We start from the raw sequence: 26,717 nt of genomic DNA, 5'->3' as shown, positions 1-26,717 counted from the left end.
ACACCCCTATTTTCATGAGAGAAATGTTGGAGGGTATGGAGTTATCCAACCCCCCTAAGCCATCTGAAGGCAGCCCTGGATAGGAAAGTTTTTGTAATGTTTACTTTTTATTATGTTTTTATATATGTTGGAAGCCACCCAAAGTGGGCAGGGGACAAAGAGTAAAACAGCAGCAGCAGCAGCAGCAGCAGCAGCAACGGAATAATAGGACACCCCTATTTTCATGAGAGAAATGTTGGAGAGTATGGCTTTCCTCTCTTCCCGAGTAGGCTTCATGGTCCCCAGCCACGTATGCAAAGCAGGAGGAGAGGCTTGCTTTGTGCAAATAAAGGGGCTGACAGCAGCTCCGCGGTGCCATCCCAGTTGGACTTCGGGGCCGTGTAAACAACGCTCATTCCGCTTCGACGCCATAGCGGGCGCCGTCGAGCCCTGCCGTCACTGGAGCCCCGCTGACCTTTCCAACTGCGCGCCCTGGAGAAATGGCCCGGCGGCTCCTGTGCGCGCCTCTCCTCAGCCGAGGCCTCCGGAGTCCGAGAGCAGCCGCGGGGACCCCCGCCGTCGTTATGCAGGCGAGCTCGGCCAGCTCGAGTGCCGGAGAGCCGCCCGGAGAAGGTTAGTAGTTCTCCGGTTTTGGCGAGCGAAGACGAAGAGCCCTTTGGAAAGCACGGGGCGCGCGTAACTTTTTCGTTTCGGCGCAAAAGCGAGCCTCCTCGGCGCCGTGCTGGGCCGGGCTGGGTGTTTTATTCTGCAGCCGCGCGGCGACGCCTGCAGGTCAAGCTCCAGCGCTGCAGAAAGGAAAGGAAAATGCGCCAAGCAGAAATTCAGCAGGTCGAGTACCCCGGTCCGCACCCCCATCAGCTGCTGGCTTGGCAGAAGTCCTTCTGATTTTCGACTTGTATGCGGCACAAGGCTGTGGTTTTTAAATGCATCTATTTATTTGAACACACACACACACACACACACACACACACACCCCTTCACCTTACAGTCACAGGGTGGTGTACAGAAACAAAGCAAATTGAACTTAATAGAAACGGGACCGGATTAAAATTCCAACAAGAGAAGAAAGCAACATCAGAAATATGAACAGTGCAAGATGGGAACACTCATCAAAGTCGTGGTTGCATATTTGTTTATACCCCATCTTTTTCTCTGACAGAGACTCCAGGTGGCTTGCTGATAAAATAACTGCCGCAAACATCAGGGGAACCACTCATTAAAAACAATTAAACATTAATAGGATTAAAACTATCCAGCTATCTAGTTATAGGATCGATTAAAAGTAAATTCATCCAAACTATCCGCCACCTCCTAAGGATGTGCAACGTTTGCTGTTGTCTGAAATAATGGTGTCAAGTAGTAAGATGGACCTCATTGGACAGGGAGCTCCATGGGTGTGGAGCCACCACAGAAATGGCCCTTCCCTGTGCCCCATGTGTTGGAGCTCCTCCAACACAGGGACCATTAGGAGTGCCTCATTTGCTGATCTCAGTTCGATACAGGAAAAGGTGCTCTTTCAAGTACTTGGAATTAGGTGCAGTACGGCCAGGAAAAAAGATGGCACCCTTTATCTCTGTCATGAACAACTAAGGACACAATCCTAACCCTAGATTGGCAGAGATGAGGGAGGTAGGATGTGGCAGACCTCCTGTTCAGCTAAGAGGTTCCATGTAGTGAGTTTGTGGCTCTTTGGGGATTTAAACATAAGGAACCTTCTGGTATGAAAATCCACATTAGGGTTAAAATGTTAAGTTTGGACCCTTTGCACAGCTATAAAGCTCACTGGGTGACCAAAGATTTTTGCCCGTAACCTTGAGGTCTAGAAGCATGAAACGTGAAAGCCAACATTAATCAAAAATTGGGTCACGTTCCCCTTCCTTTTTAAAAATATGAAACGAGGTAAACTAGACTAGGTATAAGACTTCCTAGAGCTGACTGTATAGGCAGTCCAATAAAAGATGACGCACATTGCTAATACACGGTGGAGGTAATTTCACAGGATGTGAAGTGGCTCTAATTGTGCTTTAATTAAGCATGCTCTCATGCGCAGTGAGAAGGAACTTGTTCAGAGACTGAAGTCCTTCATGTTTGAGTAGGCCAAGTAAACAGCTGTGATACACATAGACTTTGATCCATCAAGCCACCCTGTACCTACATTTAAATGAAAGGCATTTCAGGAGTAACTAAGCATTACTAAAGACCCTTCATACTGTAGGCTCCTGGTTTTTGAAAAAAATATTTTATTTTCTGGTGGTCTTTCTTACCAATTCATGTGGTAGTAGTACCTATTGCGCATGCTGAGATCAATGATAAACTGGCTCGTGAGCTTTATGTTATTTATGCAAACATCAGCAAATAAATATGCCATTAAAAACTTGCTTACCTTGGCTGTTTAAAACAAAACAATGAAATGTATTTAGTTATGCAACTTGCAGTGTTACAAATTATGTTTGTAGGCATGAAAATAACAACTGGTTTTAAAATACTCATCACACTCATCTTTGTTCTTTGAAGGAGAAAGAAGTGTCTCATAATTAGGGTTGCCATATTTCAAAAAGTAAAATTCCTGACACCCGCAAAGTTGTTGAGGTGTTTTTTTTTGGGGGGGGGAGGAAACCATGCCCCAAAATAGTGATTTTAAGCTTTTGGAGCTGTTTCTGTTGCTTTTTCCATCGTATTGGCATACATCTGGGTTTCCCCTGACATTATTTTGCCGATTGTGCAAAATTCCCCCTCCAACACCATTTTTATATTCAAAAACCAGGACATATCGGGAATTTTCCTGACATATGACAAGCCTACTCATAATTAGCTACGGTCAGTAATATGAGAGCAAGTTCTGCCTTCCTTAGGGTTACTGATATTGGGAGATGACTCATTAAAAAATTGAATATCTATTTTCCATTTTAATAATTTAATAACTCCAATGTTAGTTAATTTGTATTGTGGATATTTCAATAAAAACAAGGGGTTGTAGTACATGCATTCAAAGCAGGCCTAGCATAGGGAGAACTTTCCACTGCAGCCACCTGAGTTCTTGGATTCTCCTGAGAGTTGGGGAGGGACTTTGGGGAAGGTGTGGGACAGGAGAATGGAAAATATGAGTTAATTGCCTCTAGCTAATTTCCCCGGATTTTCTCCCCAAGGGGAGGAAAGAATTTGTTATTTTCATAAGTGGCGCTGTGGGTTAAACCACCGAGCTTAGGGCTTGCTGATCAGAAGGTTGGTGGTTCAAATCCCCATTACGGGGTGAGCTCCCGTTGTTCAGTCCCAGCTCCTGCCAACCTAGCACTTCGAAAGCACGAATTGCAAGTAGATAAATAGGTACCGCTCCAACGGGAAGGTAAATGGTGTTTCTGTGCGTTGCTGTGGTTTGCCAGAAGCGGCTTAGTCATGCTGGCTACATGACCCGGAAGCTGTACGCCGGCTCCCTTGGCCAATAAAGCAAGATGAGCGCCGCAACCCCAGAGTCGGCCACAACTGGAGCTAATGGTCAGGGGTCCCTTTACCTTTACCTTTACTATACTTTGGATGGAAACCAGCTTTTGAATGTTATGAAACACTTGTTTGGAGAGCCATTGCCCAAGATTTGGAATCATGTAATCATAGAATTGTAGAGCTGGAAGGTACCCCAAGGGTCATCTAGTCTAACCCCCTGTAATGCAGGGATCTCTGCTAAAGCACCCATGACAGATGGCCATCCAGCTTCTGCTTAAAAGCCTCCAAGGAAGGAGAGTTCACAGCCTCCTGAGGAAGACCCGTTCCACTGTTGAACAGCTCTTACAATAGAGAAGCATTGTGGTCCATTAGACAGAGATTTCTATCTGAAGTACTAAATTAAAGTAACTCCACTGGCTCATATGTACTGGAAACAAAATGCATGGCTTATTTGAGCTGTTTCTGGTTCTTTGTTGATTTAAAGTGGAATTTGTGCTCCCCCCACCCTTGTTTGTGAGATACACATGCTGTTCATGTTGGAAGCATGCACATTTTGCTGCAGGTGGCATGCACCCAAGTTCCACTTTGGACGTCAAAAAGAGGTGTGAAAGTGAGACCGGTTGCTTTGCCCTCAGTGTAATTAAGGCAACATTTCTCAGCTCCCAAAATTTTGGAGTTTGTGAAAAAAAGAGATTCATAGCAAGAAAAGTGAGGAATTTGGAATCTGGGGGCTATGTGCCTGACAGTTTGGGTCGAGAAGAAAGTTTTAAGATGATTCCTCTAAAACATTTTTCAACCTAAGACATTCCTTCTCAATTCAGTTATTTCTTGCTGTGCTTCAGCCCATTTTTAAAATAAAAAAATCCAGCTGTTCATTATTATTAATTTCCAGGAAATGCCCAGTGTCTTATTTTTATTCTTTGTATCCAAGCCTGATGATGAACTGCCTCACATTCTGTCTCTGGCTATTGTCTTTTTTTAAGGGAGTGGACAGGGAACGACAAGCCGCAAACAGATTGAATCCAGCCCATAGTGTTAGTTGTGTTCATGATGACATTGTAAACGTGATACAGTATTAGCTTTACCTAGTAACCGTTTCACGTGTCAACCCCTTCAGCCAGTCTTCCAAAATGTAGTTTACTTATATTAATGGGTGACTCTAAAAAGGAAAAGAAAGAATTAATAGCCACACACCAGGGTTTCTATTTGACCTGTTCTGTTTTCTCAGGAAGAAGGAATGTAATTACTGAAATCCGAGGGACCATAATGACAATTGGCATCAACAGGCCAGAAGCCAGGAATGCTGTGAACCAGGAGACTGCAGGATTGCTGGTGGAGGCTTTCAGATCGTTTGAAGAGAACGGCACGTTGACTGTGGCTGTGCTTCATGGGTTGGGTGAGGCCTTTATACTGTATTCCTGGGCCATTCCTGAGCCTATGCAATGGCCATTTAGGGCCATTGGCAATGCAAGAGAACTGTCCTTTCCCCCTGCCCAGAAACTGGGTGTAAATGGGTGTGAGGTGACAGGTAAAGAGTGTCTTTAGCAAGGTGTGCTGGGAAGAAGTAGGGGGAGAACACAAAGGTGGAGATCCATCTTGGGGCAGGTTGGCTGAAGGCGGGCTGGGAAAGATGCCTGGCTCTCTCCAGTGCTGCACTGCTGTGGGGAAACAAGTGCCTCTTGAGATGACCATGCTGTAAGATCTGGACTCCCTCCCTCCAAACTCAGATGTAAATATGTGAATAAATAATATTCTTAAAGCTACAGCAACCTCTTCCACCTCTTCAATTCTCCAGAGGAGCAGAGACCCTGGAACTCCATGCATGGCTCTACAGGGGTTGGGGTGGCCTGTAACAATACTCTTCAGTCGTGCTCTCATTCGAAACCCAGGCCCTTTCCATGCAGTGTCCAGTGTTTTGCATATACAGTAAGCCCAGAACTTCCACACATTTAATTTGTGAACTTTCAGCTTTAGGCACATAGCAAAAGAAATAAATGAATGATAAGTGGGCAGAGTTCTGGGGAAAATAACCTTGGCAATCCCACAAGAGCAAACTGATGCAAAAGGTATGAAGGGTGTGTGTATGTCATAAAAGCCTTAAAATAAGTTATGTGCCATGGGTCAGGATACTTGCGTCAGCAACTAGAACTCATACATGCCTACAAAATGACTTGTATGTGCCTCACTTCAGGTAAGGCTCACTTTGGGCACACTGAAGTTTCAGGCTTCCTTTTGCTCTGTGTCAAGGATGGTGCCAGGTATGTAATAGTATGGATTGTGTTTCCACGTCATAGTAAACTATGGCTCATGGTTTACGGCGAACGTGTAGACTACTCCCACTTCGTTTTCCCTGTTAGTGAGTTGGAGCAACCATGATCCGTGGCTTAGCATTCCATCTGAGCTTCACTTCAAGGAAACCATGGTTGATAAGCATGGAACAAACCTTGGCTTCTGATTGTGGTTTGTTTGGAGAGAAACAAACCATGATCCCCAGTTTGGATGCAGCACTAAGCCAAGCATTGTGGTTTGTAGCTCCCACTTGCTTTAGTAGAGAGGAGTGAAGTGAGAGCAGTCTGCGTGTTCATGGTTTAACCATGGCTTCCCGTGATGTGTGAACACAACCACGATGTCATCTCATTCATAACATGAACCCTGATTGGCCAGAATCATATTGTGAAGGATAAGTTAAGTTATTAACCAAGGAAAACAGAGCTGGCAATGGCAACGGCCACAAACAGGCACAAAAAATAATGATAAATGAATGTTTTTAATGGGATCAGTGGTTATTTGGAGTGAGGCTTAAATTTTTCCAAGCCTTCTGAAAGCAGTTCTTTGAACCAAAAAACTGAAATGGGCAACCCACTCGGCGCAGCCTTTAGAAAATTGGCCATTGCAATATGTGATAATGAATCACACATTTAAATAAGCGAGTGATAGTTGCAGCTATCAATATAACAACATAACAAGCCTTCAGAGAAAAGCAAAACAGAGCCCTGGTTTTCTCTTCCTCATCTCTCCTTCCTCAGCAGATGGTCTACTTAACAATTCTGCTCTATAATTACAATATTTACTTTGCTGAGATAAAGAAAAACAGTATTTAGTGGAATCAGAAGCAGCTGCATTATTGGTAGTCTTGAGGGGAAAGGATAGAGATTACAGTTGGAAACTTTAAAACAAGAAAGATTTATGTATATTTATGTTTTTTTAAGGGCTTTGTCCCCCAAGGATGTGTATACATAAGGTTATTTTTAGACTATCAATTTGATTGAGAAAATTATAGTGTTGGGACTTGAGCCGAGAACAGTGGTCCCATCTGTTAAACTCATATCTGGGTGATGCCTGCTTTGTGGCCTTGAATGTGCTGGGCTCAGCAAGTGAGTGATCCCCCTCCTCCCCTCACTGTACAGTTGCAGAGCTGGATCTTAAAGTAAATACTGCGGGCACTCGTGCTTTGGTTTTCATCATGGTGGTACAGTCAACAGCAGCTCTTTCTTCTGCTTCCAACGCACACAAGAAGTCATGGTTCCCCCGCCGCACAAGAAAAGGCTTGAATTAGCTGCCTCTGCGGTAGAGGAAGAGTAGGGAGACACAGTTTTGCTGATGACGTGGAGGATGTTCTGGCCGGTGTACATGCCACCAGGAACCCTTTGAATGAAATTCTTGGCTGTGGTTAAAATGCTTCTTCGGGGGCAGAGGGGCGAATGATGTGCCCTTCTTAGGTTTTTGTACTGGAAGTTATTAAAATGCCATTCTAAAAGGGAGTGAATTTGATACACTTATGTCCCCCCCACCCCAATTTCAGGTTTTGGCTGTTCTAATTTAAGATTTAGGATGAAAAGCAATTTTGATTATTTTAATTCTGTGCTTTGTGCTTTGTATACTGTAACTTTGTGTTGTGAACTGCCCTGAGACCTACGGGTATAGGGCAGTATACAACTTTAATAAAGAAGAAGAAGAAGCTAGTTGATTTGGCCTGCAAAGTTTAATTTAGTTGATCACAAGCTGCAGACCAACCAGCAAAAAAGGGCAAAAGCAATTTTAGACTGCATTAACAGGCACATTGTGTCCAAATTATGAGAAGTGATAGTTCCACTCTATGCTGCATTTGGTCAGACTGCATCTGATGCAGGTGGCACTATGGTTTAAACCACTGAGCCTCTTGGGCTTGCCAACTGGAAGGTCGGCAGTTCGAATCCTCGCAATGAAGGTCGTTGTTCTGTCCCTAGCAGTTTGAAAGCATGCCAGTGCAAGCAGATAAATAGGTACCGCTGCGGCAGGAAGGTAAACGGCGTTTCCATGCGCTCTGGTTTCCGTCAAGGTGTCCTGTTGCGCCAGAAGCGGTTTGGTGATGCTGGCCACATGACCCAGAAAGCTGTCTGTGGACAAACGCCAGCTCCCTCGGCCTGAAAGCGAGATGAGCGCTGGAACCCTATAGTCGCCTTTGACTGGACTTAGCCATCCAGGGGTCCTTACCCTTTTTATTTGATCAGACTGCATCTGGAGTATTGTATCCAATTATGGACACCATGTTTTAAGAAGGACACCACCAAACTGAAGTACACCCAGCGGGGGTCAACCAGGATAGTCAGAGTTCATCAGAAACATAGTCCCATGAGAGACTGTCGAAAAAGCACCATGGGTGGTATTCATCTACTTGTTACTCAGAGACCCATTGAAATTAATGGACATGATTATTTCAGTAGGTCTGTTCTGATTAAAACTTAGTTTTACCACCCAGTGTGTTTAGCCTAGTAAGATAAGAGTAAGTGGGGGACGTAATAGTGGTCTTCAAACAGCCGAAGAGCTAACATGCAGAACATGGAGTGGCCTTATTTTCTGTGGTTCCATAAAGCAGGTCTAGAACCAATGGGGAAATTGCAGGGAATCAGCTTTTGCCTAAGCATTAGCAGAAACTTCCTGATGGTAGGAGCTGTTAGACCGTGGGAAAGGCTGCCTTGGGCAGTGGTTTGCTTGAGATATGTACATGGAGACTAGATGGGCATATGTCAAGGATGCTGTAGTTTCATCCCGCTCAGCAGCTCTTGGATGATCTCAAAGGTTGCTTCCAACCCTGCCATTCCATGAAAATGCCTCTACGCCATTGAAGAACGTCTAGAATGGCTCAAATAACCTAGCTCAAATAACCTAGCCTAGTCAAACAATAAAAGAGGCTGAATAGAAACCAAACTTTTTTCTTCATTCCCTAATCTAAACTTTTATGTGTGTCTTCTTCTGTGTGTGTGTCTTTTAGGTAGCAATTTTTGTGCTGGTTATGATTTGAAGGAGTTGGCGCATGCCCCAGCCTCTATCAAATTGGAACAAGATGTCACCCAAACGCCTGGCCCCATGGTATGTTCTGGAGGGAAATCCTGACGATTTTCTGAAAAACTGATGCCCTTTTCCATTGTAGTGTTTTGTTTCGCTATGGAAACCACAGCGCTTTTCAGTTAAAGTTACAGACATAAAAAAAAGCGGGAGAGAAAAGAGGAATCTTCCCTTCTCAGAAAGTAACTCAAACCAAATGGGATTGTTTTCCCAAAAGAAAAGTTGTAAGTTGTCTACTCCCAGCAAACATGGGAATCAAGCACTTTGCCCTGTGTTTTATATAATGTGAACTAGGTGTTTGAGTGTGCAGTTGTGGTACCTATGGAAGCAGAGGTAAATTATGCAGTGTGGATGGGAAAGCCGTGATCCAGCCTACATCAGCATTAATTTGCAGTGCTGCTTCTTGCTTGCTCATGAGTCACACAACACATTGTGTTTCCTTCGTGTATTACTGGCCTCAATGGACAAGACTGAGTAACTCATGACCCTCCACATGTGGTTTGACTACAGCTCCCCTGACCATTGGCCACACAGCCTGGGGCTGATGGGAACATCTGGATTAGCCACTTTGTACTGATTCATCAGGATTATATTCTTAAATGACTTCAGAGAAGGCGAAAAAGATGTGAGAAGAGGTGCCATGAAGTATGGGTTTCTGTTAGTTTTGAAATAAGTTTAAAAGCCCTGTCATGATAAGGGTTGCTTACCCAAATTCTAGTAGTGATGTATGGAAGTGAGAGCTGGACCATAAAGAAGGCTGATCGCCGAAGAATTGATGCTTTTGAATTATGGTGTTGGAGGAGACTCTTGAGAGTCCCATGGACTGCAAGAAGATCAAACCTCTCCATTCTTAAGGAAATCAGCCCTGAGTGCTCACTGGAAGGACAGATCCTGAAGCTGAGACTCCAGTACTTTGGCCACCTCATGAGAAAAGAAGACTCCCTGGAAAAGACCCTGATGTTGGGAAAGATTGAGGGCACAAGGAGAAGGGGACGACAGAGGACGAGATGGTTGGATAGTGTGCTCGAAGCTACCAGCATGAGCTTGACCAAACTGTGGGAGGCAGTGGAAGACAGGAGTGCCTGGCGTGCTCTGGTTAATGGGGTCACGAAGAGTCGGAAACGACTAAATGACTAAACAACAACACCAACACCCAAATTCTGGGTGGGCAGTGGTTGCGGCCTGGCATGGCTCCCCCGGGATGCGGGAAATATTTTCTCCCTCGTGGCTGGCTATTGGGATCCTCCAATTGAATCTGACAAAAATTGAATCTGACAAGGCCAATGATGGCCTTTGTGGGGGGTGGGCCCTAACCCAGGCACAACCCTGTTCGATTATTGGCCTTCAGCCAGAAGGCTAATACAGGTTACATGCACAATGCCTGAGCCAAAGCCTACCTACACCTGTAATCCGAATGGACAGTATAGGACGCTAACTTCCAGAGATGCCTCAGAAGTCCATTTGGGTGTTTATTTAATTGAATGTGTGAAGGGGCTGTGGGGGATCATTGTGTGTGCCCCTTCGTTCCTCTGAAGCTGGATTTCAACTGAAAGTGACCAAATGTTCTCTTCCCAGTGGTTGGGAACACCTTGTGAATATGGTTTCCAGTTACAGGAAGGACTGTAACCACTTTCACCCAAATGCCTACAAGCCCCTGTCAGACCTTCCCCCTCAACATGGGAAGAAGGGCAGCATACACAACTCCTCCATGGACACAATCAACAAATGCCTGAATGTATTTTTTGGTTTCTGGAGACTTGGACATAAAGGGCTGCCCTCAGTAATCCTAGATGTCAGTATCCTAGATCATCAGTAAGCCTCTTGCTTAAGGGACGGGCGAAACTCAATCAACTTCTTTTTCCTTGGTAACGCCCTGTAATTTCCAGCTAACTTGGGGACACTTCGCACGTTAGTTTTGACTACTGTATTTTCTGGCGTATAAGACTACTTTTTAACCCAGGAAAATCTTCTCAAAAGTCGGGGGTCATCTTATACGCCGGCTACAGCAGCAGCTCCTGCAGCAACTCCCCACCAAAGGATAAAACGACAGCAAATTAAATCAGAAGACACCAAGCTCTCTAGATGAAGCAGAAATACGCTTGAAAATCGGCCCAGAAGCCCCCGGCCACTGGGAAGTGGAGCGGATTTCCGAGCCCGACTGGAGATTGGTTTTTTAATTTTTATTTGGTGTGCGTTGGAAGAGGGGTAGTCTTATATGGCGAGTATATCCCAAACTCTATATTTTAACTGGAAAGGTTGGGGGTCGTCTTATACGCCGGAAAATACGGTATATGCTCTGCATCACTGTGAATATTATTAATGCACTGCCTCTGGGTCAATACTGATTGGAATATATTCTAGTCCTTTTGAATAATAGTTCTAACACAATTCCAATACCTGTTACAGGGTCCTTCGCGGATGAAGTTTTCTAAGCCAGTGATTGCTGCGGTGAGTGGATATGCAGTGGCTGGTGGGCTTGAGCTGTCCCTCTTGGCTGACTTGCGTGTGGTAGAAGAAAGTGCTATCTTCGGAGTGTTCTGTAGGCGTTTCGGTATGTTTCGTGAATTGCATGGAGTTTGGTTTTGAATGGGTATAAAAAGGTGCGTGTGCCCTGTATCTTTATAATCAGTACAGCACAAGGCCTCTGATTAGTTGATTAAGCTGCTAATTAAGGCTTACAGCGCTGACCTAAAACAGGATAGGCTATAAAAGTATAAAATATCAAAAGAGATTTTTTTTTACATGAACAGTCTACTATACCTGCTCAAAAGACTTGTGAGCAGATCTGCATAGCTTACTTCCTGAGTATATGTAATAAATACACAGTAGGGCCAGTTTGGCTCAGTGGAGAGATCAAAGTCATTTCGTCTTCAAATTGAATATATTTTTGCAGCGCACATCATTTTCATTAATTTCAATGTGTTTACTCTGAGCAGAACTTCGCTGAGTCCCACCCAATGGATTCATGGAGACTTAGGGAGGAATGCCCTGATGGTTCCATCAGGGAAAGCATTTTGGCTTGCAAGATGGAACGACGTCTCGTCTCCACCACCAACCCACACGCTGTTCCAGGGTTTATCGTAGCCCCTCCAGAGCCAATTTCAGAGAAGGTGGGGAGTGGGGTTAGAGGAAAGTCCTATTGCACAAGTGGAAGCCCTTGCCCAGGGCTTCCACTGATGGGTCTTATTAGTTTATAGAACTGTAGAGTTGGAAGAGACCACAAGGATCATCTAATCTAGACCAATTCCCTGCAATGTAAGGATATTTTGCCCAATGTGGAGTTAAACCCCACAACCCTGACTTTAAGAGTCTCATGCTGTATTGACTGAGCTATCCCTCAGGATAGTTGAATCCTGCCCTTACTCTCTGGCCGCTATTCTCTGGCATTTCAGACAAATTGCTGACTTCAGCTGTTTCCTTGCTCACCACACTCATTTTGCACTAGTTAAAGTCAGACAAGGGTACAAAACATCCGAAAAGGGAACCACCACAGACCAGGAAAAGATGAAAATTCTACAGGTGCGGGAGACAGGTTAATTGATGCCGACGTTATTAAGCATAATGTGTTTCAAGCAAATCAGTTTTAAAAGAATCAGAAGTTGCTTGCATCTCTTGTAACTTCCATAGGTACTCAAAAGAAGCTACTAACTCCTATTATGGTAATGTATCTTTTTGTTGCCTGGTAAAGAGGCATTTGCTCAAATTGCCCTGGGATCAATACAACTGGTATCAGTACATTTGTCTCCTGCGCTTGTTGGATTTTCAGAGTGTTGGAAGTAGCCGTGTTGTTTGCACATCACAGTAAGCCGGAAGCTGCACAAGGGCTGATTGTGCCCTGCTCTTGCTGCGGAGAAACAATCCTTGGCATCGCATGATGTCTGCTCAAACAGATAATGATTGATAAGCCAAGTGCAAACCTTGGCTTAGGGTGGTTTGCTAGGAGTGAATCAAACCACGGTGCTTGGCTTGCACACAACCCAAAGCTCAAATATCACAATTTTCTTCTCCCCAGGGAGGAACGAAGTGGATGTTGTTGGCTTGTGCACAGGAAACCATGGTTTAAGGCTTACTGTGATTGTGAACATAGCCAGAGTCTCTGTAGGACACACCTCATTGCTTACCTTTTGGCCATGTGTTTCATGATGGTAGATGTGGATTATACATGCCTTTATCCCAGATTATGGGAGTATAATGTGTTAAAGGTAAAGGGACCCCTGACCATTAGGGCCAGTCGTGGACGACTCTGGGGTTGCGGCGCTCATCTCGTTTTATTGGCCAAGGGAGTCGGCGTAACAGCTTCCAGGTCATGTGGCCAGCATGACTAAGCCATTTCTGACGAACCAAAGCAGCACACGGAAAAGTCCTTTAACCTTCCCGCCGGAGCGGTACCTATTTATCTACTTGCACTTTGACATGCTTTCGAACTGCTAGGTTGGCAGGAGCTGGGACCGAGCAACGGGAGCTCACCCCGTCGCGGGGATTTGAACCACCAATCTTCTGATCAGCAAGTCCTAGGCTCTGTGGTTTAACCCACAGCGCCACCCGCGTCCCTGTATAACGTGTTAGGGTTGCCATATTTTGAAGAGCAAAATAAGGGACACATTTGAAGGGAAGTTCTCTTTCTGCCGACTTTTACATTTGATGACTCTCATTTTGCATACCCATGAAAAAATGAACGTGTCCTAGAAAAAGAGGACACATGGCAACCCTAGTTTCAGAGACATTAACATTCCAGTTTGCTTAAAACATGGTTATTTGAGTGGGGTTCTCCCCCCCCTTTAACTATTGTTGGTTGGGGTTTTTTTTTAGGTGTTCCGCTGATAGATGGTGGCACTGTTAGACTACCAAAGCTAATTGGCCTTTCACATGCGCTGGATCTCATTCTCACTGGGCGGCCTGTTGGTGCGCAGGAAGCATTTCAGCTTGGACTGGCTAATCGAATAGTTCCCAGTGGCCAAGGTAGGTGTCTTTCGCAGCATGTCATTATTAACTGGGTTTAAAACCAGTCACAGTCTCACAACATAACCTACCTCACAGAGTTTGTTGTGAGGATAAACTGGGGAGCGGGAGAATCACGTGTACCTTCTTGTAGAAAAGATGGGGCATAAATCAAGTAAATAAATAAGACTGGACAAATCCAATGTATTATTGGGCTGCTACAATCGTGCGCGTTTCAGTTTCATTCAACCTGAATGGAATTAAATGCACCGAGTGGGATGCAAGACTACAGCCTTTGTTGTGCCGAGTCATGTTTTTAGATAGGGAGATGACTTTTGGTCAAGATTGGACCAATAGGCTGGTGCAGCACAAAGGTCTAATCCAGGCACCCCCAAACTTGGCCCTCCAGCTGTTTTGGGACTACAATTCTCATCATCCCTGACCACTGGTCCTGTTAGCTAGGGATGATGGGAGTTGTAGTCCCAAAACAGCTGGAGGGCCAAGTTTGGGGATGCCTGGTCTAATCTGTTGCAGGGCCCTGTTGGCATCTTCTGTAGTGAAGCCTTCACTGAGCTGATGTGCACCACGAGTTTTGGATTACAGCTCCCATCAGCCCCAGCCAGCATGGCCGATGGAAGTTGTAGTCCAAAGTGTTCAGAGGGTGCCGGGTTTACAAAGGCTGCTTTAGAGAAGTTGCTACTGGCCATAGACTAGCAGGCAAAAAGCAATTTGGAAGCCTAGCTTTCCAGGGTTTTTTTCCCTTTCCCCCATGGGATGGGTGGGAGAGGCTAGGCAGGATCCCTCCCCCCCCTTTCTCAGAGCCGCGTAGAACACATATGTCGCATGTGAACGTATAGCATCCTTTCTGTAGGCAGCAACTGGCAGCTCTTTGCGAACTTTCATTTCATTCAGAAGACAGAACCCTGATTTCTGTTTAATTTAGAGCGCGGGTTTGACAACATGGAAATACATTTCTTCCAATAACAAGGGTGTGTCCCATCGCGAAAACACATTCCTGCTGCTAACCTTTGACCACTGAGGGGGAGCTACCTCCGTTAAGGTAAATGCACACAGCAGTTCTTCTCTTGACTAGACTCCGGAGGTTTCCTGCAGAAGGAAAAAGGAAGACCCTTCGGAATCAGGCTTTAGCTCATTCTGAATTGGCATGGAAGCTGGCTTAAAAAAATGACCAGCAACAGCTGCTTTGATTCAGCTTAAGCTGGTGGGGCTGCTGCTGTTCTCCTCCCCACCCTGACTTGTTAACAAAACGATGACAGCATGTACGTATCTGAATGCAAAACAGGCTTTGGAAATTGCTGGTGGGGTGAGTTTTAGTTGAGCAGAGTTTTAGAAAGGAAATAAGCCAGAAGTCAACTAGCCATAATAAAAAAGGTACAGATTCAGACGTTTCTGTCTCTCTCTTTTTAAGGCTTTCTGTGCATGCGGGTGTGTTAAAATTTAGATTATTTTGATCGTGGAAGTGTAATGGTGGGGTGGGGTGAGGGAGATCATTAATAACACAGTAAGTTATTCAATCCCTCCTGAAGCTGCCGCCATTCTTCAGGTCCAAGAAGTGACTAACGTCTCCACAGACTTTCTGCCCGTGTGCTCTGTGCGTCCTGATATCCGGATTCCTTTTTAAAAATATGGCTGTTTTGGTTGGCACCTGGAGACGTATCTTTTGAGACAAACATGAATGAAACCCTGTTTTGTTTACCATAAGCCAGGGATGTCCAAGTGGGAGCCCCCTGTGGACCAGATCCACCCCCCCCCCCAAAAAATTACCTGTCTCCCTCTAGCAGCCCTTCCAAACCTAATTGGAGATGTCTTTTCATACAGTTTCACTTGTAAGAAACAGAGTAAATGTTTTCAAGTACAAGAAACTGAGGGTGAGGTTTACCTGGGTCTGGGATGGGAGCAAGTCCTGCTGAACTCAGCGGGAATTCGTTTTGATCAGACAAGCATAGACATGCACTAAATGTGGCATCTCTTTTGGATTTTATAAATATATGTATGTTTGAAATATACTCGGAGTTGAGTGTGAATTTCATGCTCTTTTTTCAGCTCATAGTAATAATGAATGAAGCTTTCCCCAAAACGTCTAGCTATATATACATTATTTACACAATGGGCCCCGCGTGATTGGCTAAATGCGGGGCTGCTCCTGTAAGCCAATCAGGTTGCCGATTCGCCTCCTCCAGAAGCCTGATTGGCTGCTCCTGCAGGCCAATCAGGTCACTGATTCACTTCCATCTGGAGCTGGATTGGGTGGCTCCTGTGGACCAATCAGACTGTTGCATTATGGATCCTATTGTTCTAGGATTCAGCTCAGTACGTAACAATGTTAAATATAATAATAATAATGATGATGATGATGATGATGTAATAGTAAGTAAAGCACATATAGTCTATAACTGGAAATCGCTTTACTGCTTAGGAGCAACAGTTGCAGGGCGTGTTGGGCATCCTTCTGTCTCAAGAGACAATGGAATGTGCCTCTGGGGGTGAAGTCAAACTGCTGCATTAGCAGCAACAAAGTGACCTCTCTGGGATGCAAGCCTGGTCAGTGAGTATGGAGGTCCTGGGCTACCCAGATGACAAGACACCCCCCCACCCCCAGCTGTACTCATGTGGTCCAAAGCAGAACAGAGCAATATGTTCGGCACCAGCTTGGCTGCAGGAATTGCCGGAAGGGGCCGTACAAGGTACCATCCAATTGTCTTAGGGAGTCCGCTCTGGATTTGGGTTGGGTTTACTCCTTAGCCTTTTCTTCTCCCAAAGTTGTCCCACAAGGCAAGGCAGCAGAGGTTTAGCATCAGAGTTTCCCTTCTCCTAGATGGGCTACTTTCCCAGGTTGACGAGCCCCATCTGCCCCTCACTTCCCTCTATGGCACACGCAGAAACTGTCTTCTTGACCACTGGACCCACTGTTGGTCTTGTCTGCTCAAATCACCGGAGCCTGTCTTTGCATGCAGGGAAAGTCCCTAAGTCACCAAGCATTTGAGACCCATCAGCTACCCTCACCTGGTTTAGCCGGCTTCACAAACAATTGTTGGCATACAGAGTGGCTGCCAAGAAAATAGAAGTCTGCCAGCTCCTTTCTAAAGCCATAGGATAGGGAACATGTTGAACTTCAGCTTCTGTAAGCACCAGACAGCATGGAAGATGGTCAGGGATGATGGAAGTTGCTGTTGAACAACTGGAAGGCCATAGGACTTTGTACTTTGCCATTTTGGGCCTTCCAAAGTCTGCTTCCTGGAATCACCAGGGAGCAAAATTAGGGCTTTGTTCAGGCTTAAATTTATTAAATGTCATATCCTGTGATTACTCCTATTCTCCATCTTTATAATTGTGGTACTGAAAATCAAAACACTTTTTTAAAAAATAAACTCAAAGCCACATGTAAAAAGCCACATGTTCTTAGTGACAGAATTTGTATGTACAGTTCTTAATTACAACATAGACCAAGAACAGTCTTGTACTTCTGTGCTTCTTATTTATTTATTATTTTAAATGAAATAAAAAATACCATATGCGACAGGTTGCACCTAAGCATGTACCCCCCCCCCCACTGCCCCTATTTCCTAAGGTGAATTCTTGTTTCTTGTTGCTTTGTCCATGGCAAAGCCCATATTTTTGTATTTGGGGAGGCTTTTGGGAATTTGCTCTAAATAATATTTGCACATTGACCTAAGTTGCTATTCCAGCTCCCAAAAGTTAAATACCCCTGAGGATTGGGGGTGGGTGAACAGATGCTCTGTGCCTAGACACAGAGTCACTAAGCAGGGGTACAGTTTGACATTTGTACACACTGTATCTGGTTGTGCTTTTGAACTTGCTAAGTGTAACCATATTTTGGGAGAATTTTTAATAAAATGCATTTATTTTAATTTTTTTGCTTTTTAAAAGTCATCTGAGTCCCAGGCTGTGGTTGTTAACTTAATTCATTTCTGGTTGTCTAAAGACAGTGTGGCTACTTCCTCTCTAGCCCTTTGTAGACCTTGCCAAAATAAGTGTAAAAAAAGTTAACCACAAGGGCCTGGGCAGTCCGGGGACCAGTGTCTTAGTTCTGCTACCCCCACTTGTGTTCTCATCCCTCTCCAACTTGCAGGAAACTGTCTTCTGAAATGGGGAGGCAGCAGTTTTTGTGGAGGCTTCCTGTGTGTTCTAGAATCTTGGAAAATCCAGGTTCTAGAGCCCCAGGGGTGTTCCAGAAGTACAGGAGCCCCCCCCCCCACTTCAAAAGGTCAGCCTCCACCAACTCATGCTAATGGTGAAGTGTGTGTGTGTGTGTGCAGAGCTCGCACTCTTGTCCTCACTGTGCCTGAATAGGGCTTTAGTCTGTCCCACAATTCCTTACTCATCAAGATAGATACTAAATGTTACAGAATGTATTTCAGCTATTCCATAATAAATATAACTGTTTCCCAACCTTGTGCCTCCAGATGTTTTTGGCCTACAACTCCCATCATCCCTAGCTAGCAAGACCAGTGGTCAGGGATGATGGGAGTTGTAGGCCAAAAACATCTGGAGGCACAAGGTTGGGAAACACTGAATTAGAAGATCCTTAAGTTTTGGGTTTTTTGTTTTGTTTTGTTTTGTTTTAAAGAATGCTTAAATTTGGGTTTGTTTTCTAGTTTGTTATAAAAGAAAGTGTTGTGGCCATTTTATTAGCACACTGCCTCAGAAACTAGCTCAATCACAGAACTTAAACAAAGCTCTGTACAATTGATGGAGAAGAAGAGCCTTCTGTAATGTGTGATAAATTCCAGTAAACGAATTCTTTTATTTTGTATTGCTTGTCCGTGGCAAATCACGGTCTCTATTTTGGTGATGGCATGTGGTGGGAGAAAAAGGGTAAATATATGAGAGTCCCTGTTTTTGTCTGTGACATTTTGGGGGCGTGTTTATTGTTTTAGCTGTATTTTATTGTTTTGTTGGTGAAGCGGCAGCTGCAGGTTCTGGGGGATCTCATCAAAATCTCATGAGATCTCGTCAAAATCTTGCATAATATCTTGTTGTGATATGGCACTGCCGTTTTGCAGGTGCTGCTGTGCAGCCCAGGTAAAGAGGCGGCAGTAGCAGAATGGCACCTTCATGTTTCGTTGATGCACTGCCGCTGGCTGTAGGGCCGTCTTCTCTGCCTGTCCTTCTTTCCCTTCCCTTCCCTTTCATGTCCTCTGCCCTTTGCCCACTATCTTGTTTTAGGTGGTAAAGATTCCATCCCTTTTATACAGTATATAATTTCTACATCGTGCCTAGCACTTGTTTAAGCACATACAGTGGTACCTCGGGATGCGAACGGGATCCGTTCCAGAGCCCTGTTCGCATCCTGAACGGAATGCAAGACGTGACAGCACGTGTGCGCGGGTTGCGTTTCGCCGCTACCGCGCATGCGCGTGATGTCATTTTGAGCGTCTGCACATGCGTGAGCGGCAAAACCCGGAAGTAACACGCTCCGTTACTTCCAGGTTGCCACAGAGCACAACTCAAACACGCTCAACCCGAAGCGCATTCAACTCGAGGTATGACTACTATTTCTTTTTGGAAGAGGCCAGGGGTGTTCTAACAACTGAACCTTATTAGGAATTACTTAATTAGAAGGTGAGTAACAGTGGAGAAATTTCCCCTTTTTAAGATGTTTTCCTGTCACTCCTTACCCTCTCATGCAGCTGCCAGTGGACAAGTGGACACATTCAGTTCACATCAGGTAATGGCCCGACCTATGAGACCTAGTCTGTGCAACATGCGCCTCAAAACACATTCCCATAATCCTTTGTGACACAGGGGTCCCATGGCAGATGTCCGGAGATTCAATGATAGACGTTGACACAGAAAATATTTCTCAGGCACTTGATCGCACAGAAGGAAGAGATGAAGGGTGAGTTCTAACTCTAACTTTAACAGTAAAAGGGTAAGGAGTACAGAACCCTCTTCCCAAGCACTTCTCAGCCGAGTACAGAAAAAAATAATAACTTCAGTTGGGTGGAAAGCACTAGAGGAGATGGCTCTGGAGAAGTAAAAAATTGTTATCAGCTCCCCAAACTATGCCCTGCCTTCTTGGTTAAAATCAGACCACAACCTCACACCCGTCTTTCTGCATGTTTGAGGCAGTTCTATATTTAAATGCACAGAACTGCTGCTATCTAGCTTGACACTTAGCCCTTGGCGCATATGTGTACATTTCTATATTGGGATGTATTGGAAGTACAATAAAGTTACACTGGGTTTAGCGTGGACATGGATAGTCAAACAAAGTTGTGATTATGTGCAGAATCGTAAGCATGAGGGTTTTTTTGTGTGTGTTTTTAAATCGCTTTCAAATGTTTATATAAACAAACAATATTGGTTTCTTAGTGATGTTGTTATTGAATTAATCAGTGTTTATTCACCACAGCCATTGCGCTCTCTCTCTCTCTCAAAGATTTTGATCTGGGAGATCCGTGCGATATTTTTGGAAAAATATTTCTGGGCAAAGAAAAGGAGTGGTTGCTAGTTGTGCGAATTAGCAAGGTGTTGCTGTTTCTCATTAAATGCCCACAGCTTGATGTCTTCCATTAAAATATGCATTCACTTGAAAAAGAAAGAAAGAAGATAGGGCAAAGATATCAATTTTTATTTTTAGATGGCTCTTCCCATGCTCTTCCATAGATGCAGAGTTCCTGGCCCTGCCAATATTGCCCAGAGATGGTATCTTCTTCCTAGGCTCTCCTCCTTCCCAGTTATCATGGGATCAGTTGCTCTGTATTTCACAGCCTTGTTTATTGTGACCACAGGCTTCCCAGCAGATTATCAGAGAGACATTGATCCTCTTAACACCACTATGCATTGCTGTTGGTCTTCTTCTCTGGACTGAGGTCACAGTATGGAGCAGAGGGGTGGGGCCTGTTTCTCGCAGTTTGGAATATTCAGCTTTGAAATGTGTTTACTTGCCTTCAGCCAGATTTGTTTTGCAATGTGTTCAGCAAATGTTCTTGCAGAAAGATATGCAGGCAGCTGTGAAACAGAAAGTCTTGTGCTGAAGCTCCTGGCATCTGTTGTGTCTTCCTCGGTAGCAGAATATTCTCTTCTAAGCCAAGCATTCATCCCTCCCTTTTACTCTTTGCAATTGATTCCTATTACATTGAGGGAGTTTTGAGACTGGCATTACCTTGAGGAAATGAAAGGTTCCCGGTTATGGAAATGTAAAGGCAGTTTATATAAAAAAAATATAGCGCTAGTACTTAGAGGCTTGACTTGAAGGCATTACATGAAATGTAGAACATGTGTGAATTTGTTTTAATGAGTTGTCTGGAAAGAATGAAAATGATACATACATCATAAAAGCCTATCTAACTTACTGAAAAGCATAACACCTATAGAGCAGGAAATTAGTGATCTACTAGGTGAGCTTTGACTCACTGTTTTGGAATTACTGGATTAATACACAGGAATCACTGCACCAATAAAGTGGTACAAAGCAGAATGAGAACGAAGAGTAGACAGGAAATAATAATTGAAGCAAAGTCTCCATGGGATTAGAGATGGCAATAAAAATTTCTGTGATCAAGGACTTCCACTCCACCAGGACTTCCTGCTCATGGAAGTTGCGTTAAGCAACAAATTGGGGTCAGCGGATCATGATAGTGTTCCCATAACTTCTGCTAGCTGAAGTTCAACTACCTTCTGAATTAAAATGAGAATCTCTTTTTGCTCTTACGCCTCAAAGAGGTTTGCTTTTAGAGTCTGGAAGAATTATTCACTCTATGATGAGAAGCCGGCTTGCTGTATTTCTGCAGAAGTATATAAGTATAGAAGATTCCCACCTCCCTTTTCTTCCTGACCTTATACTGTACTCAACACTAATGTCTCATAACAAATGTAACTGATCTGTAGAAAAGACTGTACAACTTGAAAAAAGACACAAGGCATGTACTTTCATAAAGCAAGAAAATCTTAATAATAATAATAATAAATATAAATATACAGTATAGAAGATTTGAAAGGAGGCAAACCCAGAGCTGGGACTTAGATATAGAACAGGCCACATCCTGTAAGAAAATGCAATTTCTCCACTTTGGAAATGACCTTAAGGTCCATAAATAGCAACACTTTGGAAGTCCCGAACCCCAAGGAGGTTAGATTGGCCTCAACCAGGGCCAGGGCCTTTTCAGCTCTGGCCCCGGCCTGTTGGAACGCCCTACCGCAGGAGATCAGGGCCCTTTGGGATTTGACATTTTCTGCAGGGTCTGCAAGACGGAGCAGTTCCACCTGGCCTTTGGGCTGGACTCAGTCTAACCCCCCCCCTCTCATTTATTTTCTTGATGGAACCCCTTATATGGGATTTGTATATAAATTTTCCCTCAGCTCTTTTTGCTGGCCTATGTAGGACCAGCATGGATTGTCCTGGTAAATATTTGGTGTTTTCTCCCCTTATGGCTTTGATCTATAGCAGGGGTCAGCAAACTTTTTCAGCAGGGGGCCGGTCCACTGTCCCTCAGACCTTGTCGGGGGGGCGGACTATATTTTTTAGGGGGGAGGGGAATGAACAAATTCCTATGCCCCACAAATAACCCAGAGATGCATTTTAAATAAAAGGACACATTCTACTCATGTAAAAACACACTGATTCCCGGACAGTTCACGGGCCGGATTGAGAAGGCGATTGGGCCAGATCCGGGCCCCGGGCCTTAGGTTGCCTACCCATGATCTATAGGCTACCACTAAAACGAGGCTGCATTTTAAGCTGCATTTTAAGTTGTATTCTAACTTATATTTTAATCAACTGTTTTTTGTTAATGTGTTTACTGTATTTATATTCAGTGTTAGCCGCCCTGGGAGGGAGCCACTCTTGGCCAGGGAGGGTGGGGTATAAATAAAAAATTATTATTATTATTATTATTATTGAAGAATCCATTCACTCCCAGTGCAGAGATGTTGTCAGAATAACGTTCTCTCAGGGGAAGCTGATTGGAAGGAGACACAGAACAGTGAGCCATACAGAGACACACTGAGACATGAGTGGGTACTCAAGTCTAGGTGCAGGGTAGTTTTTATTATTATTGTGGTTCACTTTCCCTAATTTTAAAATATGGTTGTTTTCCCCTTTTCTTTCTTCCAGCCCTCCAGCATGCCATTGAATTAGCAGAACAAATTTCAGCATTTCCCCAGCACTGCATGCACGCAGACAGAAATTCTGCTTACTACAGTGCGTTTGATGCCTCTTCCTTCACAGACGCCATGCAGTTTGAGTTCGACACTGGAGTAAAGGTGGTATTAGAAGAATCTGTTCCTGGTGCTAACAAGTTCAGCTTGGGGCACGGGCGTGGTGGGGCAAAGTTGTAGCAGTTGCGTATAATGGCTCTTCGCTTTGAACGCCCGCTTTATAATAGAAATAAATCTATGTTGCACTTGCAAAATAAGAAAAGCCACATGCAGTATATATGCATATCCCACTGAAATGCAGCCTTTAAAAATGTTTTATAGAAAATCCACACTTGAACTAATGCTAATGAGGGCTATATTTTTCAAAAATGTAAACGTAGCTAAGAATTGCCAGCTATTTGTATATTTAAGGCCTAAAATGGTCACAGAATCACTGCAATTCTTACCTGGAAGTAAGTCCCATTGAACTCAATAGGATTTATTCTGAGCAGACAAATATAGGACTGCTCTATTAGTGTTTTTAAATGTGCCCATGACAGTATGTGTTAATTATTGCTTCTGAACTCATATTTAGTTCTCTCATTTTCATCGAAAATGTTTCTTCCTATAAATACTTACATTTGTTGTTGTTGACAAAATACTACTGATCCCTAATAAATATTGGTCACTAATGTGTATCTGAAACCCTAAGGAAATAGGTTCCAAAATAGCCAGTTAATGAAGCCTCAATCCTGTACTTGGTTGCCTGGTAGTTAAATTCCAATGTTACTTTTTTCTGTGAACATCTGTATTGCACTAGAAGTCTCTTTAGCTTAATAGTCCGAAGTTGGGCACTGCTGTTCTCATATGTAAGCTCATCATCTTCAAACACAGTAGTTTCTGTGTTTGCTCCTCTAGGGAGGTGCTTCCCCTTGTATTAAAGTGGTCGAAGAGCATGCAAACACAAGGCCTTGATATGTGCACTTGGGTGCACCACAATGCTGTACATGCCAGCAAGTATGCTTTTTAAAGATTCAAATATCTGTTATGTGGGCCAGGAATGAGTTATACAACTTTAATTACGTAGGACCTAGGACTCAGCTATACAGCTGCAAAGATAATGTTTTAAGTGTGTTTTAAGTGCATTATACAAATTTGACACTAGATGGCGCAGGTGGGCTTAGATAGATGATAGATAGATAGATTAGATATATTGGGGGGGGGGGGTTGTAAAGCATTTTCACAGCGTTTTTTAATATATGTGTAGATTCAGCCCTAGACCCGTGGGCGACTTAAAATATTTTTCTGCCTCTTGTTGGACTTGGAGTATTCAATGCTAAATGCTGTATGTTTTTTTCATTGTGTTTCCCTTGATTCTTTTATTTCTTCCAATGTATTATATTGTCTTATTCCATGGGGGAAATTCCATTCTATTGGAATAAGTCCGTTGCAATTACTGAATTACATAGAGTTCAAATGGTAATGTAATAAAATACAGCCTAAGAAATAAAAGAAGCAATAAAAAAACAATTAAAAATCAAAACGGCTATATAATGTGGGCTTGCTGCGGGTCACGTGGATGAAGTTTGCTGTCCACTGGTGGTCCTTGGACCACAGTTTGGGAACCTTTGTCCTACTCATTAAAACTGCCAGAGGAAATCTTTGTGATAGGGAACAGAGTTTGGCTATGCATTCAAAAGGCCAGATTGAAATCCTGAGGCAATAACGACACTAGGTGGTCTTGAAAAAGACATTTTTGCAATACAACCCTGCATCATTGGGTGCTTCTGTAGATGAAATAACTTCAATTATACCACCCTGAGCTGTTTGGAGGAAAGATGAGCTTATAAGGTGACAGATAAATTATACATTTAAGTGCAGTGTTTCAGTTTTTTTTCTCCCTGATAAATGCTTTTATATCTTAAATTCCTCTGGTGATGATTTCATGAGTGTATTTACAGTACATCACTGACAAAGAGGTGACACACCTTCTGAGTACTAGCACAGACAGTACCTTGGCTTTAGGGCAAGAATTTAAAGGAGCTAATTCAAAAAGCAAACTTGCCATTTTTCCTGTATGGAATAATTTCTAGAAAGCTAACTCTGGTTCGCCACCAGATGTCCTCCATGAGTAGGAAAATATGATATTCTGTATTCTGCATTCATAACATTCTAAGACAGGACAGTGAAAGGAAAGTTTGAGAGTGAGAGAGAGCAAATATTAGGAGGTGAAACATTCTTTTAATAGTATTGGTCTTTTAATTCTGTAGCCTGAGACCTCATGGAACACCTTTACGTTTTGTTCAGCAAGGAATAATTTTCTGTACCCTTAAAAAAAAAAAAAACCTTTAAAATTTCAAATGGAAAAATGTTCGTTTTACATATATGTACTTATAAATTCACATTTCCTCTCATCAGTTCCTTGACAGTTGTAGAGCATCCAGAGGTTGTGTTTTTTTTAAATTAAAGTAACATGACCTGAATCCAAATGGAAACATTGCAATATTGAGCTCTGACTCCACAGGATCATACTTCTCCAAATGTGCAAGTGTAAATAAGGTCTGGCTGAAGATATATTGGTTTGCCTCTAAGTAAATATTGCTTTGCCTCTTAATAAATGGGTATGCTCCATGCAAATTTGAAGGGTGCCCAGCTAAATGGGGACGAGAGAGAAAGCTGGGAGAAGGTGCCCCAACTTATGTGTGTGACTTCCTTGAGGTCTGCAATACATTGGTTGGAAAAACCCAGCAAACAGCCTGGAGACATGCAACCTGCCCCCATGATGCCGTGGAACTTGGACAGCAGAGAGCAGGATCCAGGGCCCATTCTTCACTGGCTAAGTAGTCATTTGGCTGGAGTACAGCATTTAGCCTGAGGCAATTGGTAGTGGAAGAAGACATGCATTCAGTGTTGCGGGCCGAAGTCCGTGGAACTCCCTCCCAACTGAAATTAGGCGCTCTTCAAGCTGAACTTCAGGAGCATGGCAAAAATTATCTTACTCCGCCAGCCATTTTAAGGTAGCGTTCGGGTTTCTGTTTGGTTGCATGATGGTTTTATTCTGTATGGTTTTACAGTGGTACCTCGGGTTAAGTACTTAATTCATTCCAGATGTCCGTTCTTAACCTGAAACTGTTCTTAACCTGAAGCACCACTTTAGCTAATGGGGCCTCCCACTGCTGCCGCGCCGCCGGAGCAAGATTTCTGTTCTCATCCTAAAGCAAAGTTCTTAACCCAGGGTACTATTTCTGGGTTAGCGGAGTCTGTAACCTGAAGCGTATGTAACCTGAGGTACCACTGTATTTTACATAAACCGCTTGTAAATGCTTGCAGTTAAACGAATAATATGCAGCCCTGTAAATAAAATAAAGAACTGGCCCTTTGGGGTGCAGATTATCAAGCATATATTCACAGAGCTCGGTTTCCAAATCTCCTTGTGCTCATGGTGATACTTCCACCCCCCTAGACAGCTTGGGAGGGGAACTGGGTCAAAGAGGTGTGCAGGCATGAAATCCAGTGGCAGCTTTCAGCCAGAAGGAAGGGGGGGGGGGAGTTAAGGAAGGAAGACTGAATGACCTAAGGAATGAGGAGCTGGCTAAGAAGAGGGGTGCACTGCATTTGAACCCCCCCTCAAATGATCAGCTATATTATGTGGAACATCTTTCCTACCACAGTCCCACAGTTTTTGCCCCAGATGCTGTCGTGTAAGCCTGAGTACCATAAGCTTAGAGGAAGTTTTGTGTTCTTTCCCAGAGACCCCTCATTGGCTTCAGAGTAAAAAGACAACAACCAAGTTAACATTCCCAGGTCAACCTTAGGAGTGACTTAGGCTGTAGAACCAGAAAGTATGGGTAGAGAGAGGGAGAAGAGAGAGAATCTTACCCTTTGCGGTGTTT

The 26,717-nt window shown here is 43.8% G+C and overlaps 1 protein-coding gene across 1 annotated transcript; it reads left to right on the top strand.

Annotated features, from left to right (window-relative positions):
- The first annotated feature begins 40 nt into the window (after positions 1–40).
- Positions 41–25,307, top strand: LOC310848381 (enoyl-CoA hydratase EchA19-like). The gene is made up of 6 exons (XM_083747420.1): positions 41–612; positions 4,667–4,834; positions 8,690–8,787; positions 11,170–11,314; positions 13,573–13,722; positions 22,802–25,307. Exons 1-6 carry the CDS (start codon positions 480–482, stop codon positions 23,023–23,025), a joined length of 918 nt encoding a protein of 305 aa, XP_083603546.1. The 5' UTR covers positions 41–479; the 3' UTR covers positions 23,026–25,307.
- The last annotated feature ends 1,410 nt before the right edge of the window (positions 25,308–26,717 follow it).

The sequence above is a fragment of the Podarcis gaigeae genome (assembly GCF_964106915.1).
Source record: "Podarcis gaigeae genome assembly, chromosome: 7".
Taxonomy (NCBI): Eukaryota; Metazoa; Chordata; class Lepidosauria; order Squamata; family Lacertidae; genus Podarcis; species Podarcis gaigeae.
This window is presented reverse-complemented; position numbering and strand designations above follow the sequence as displayed.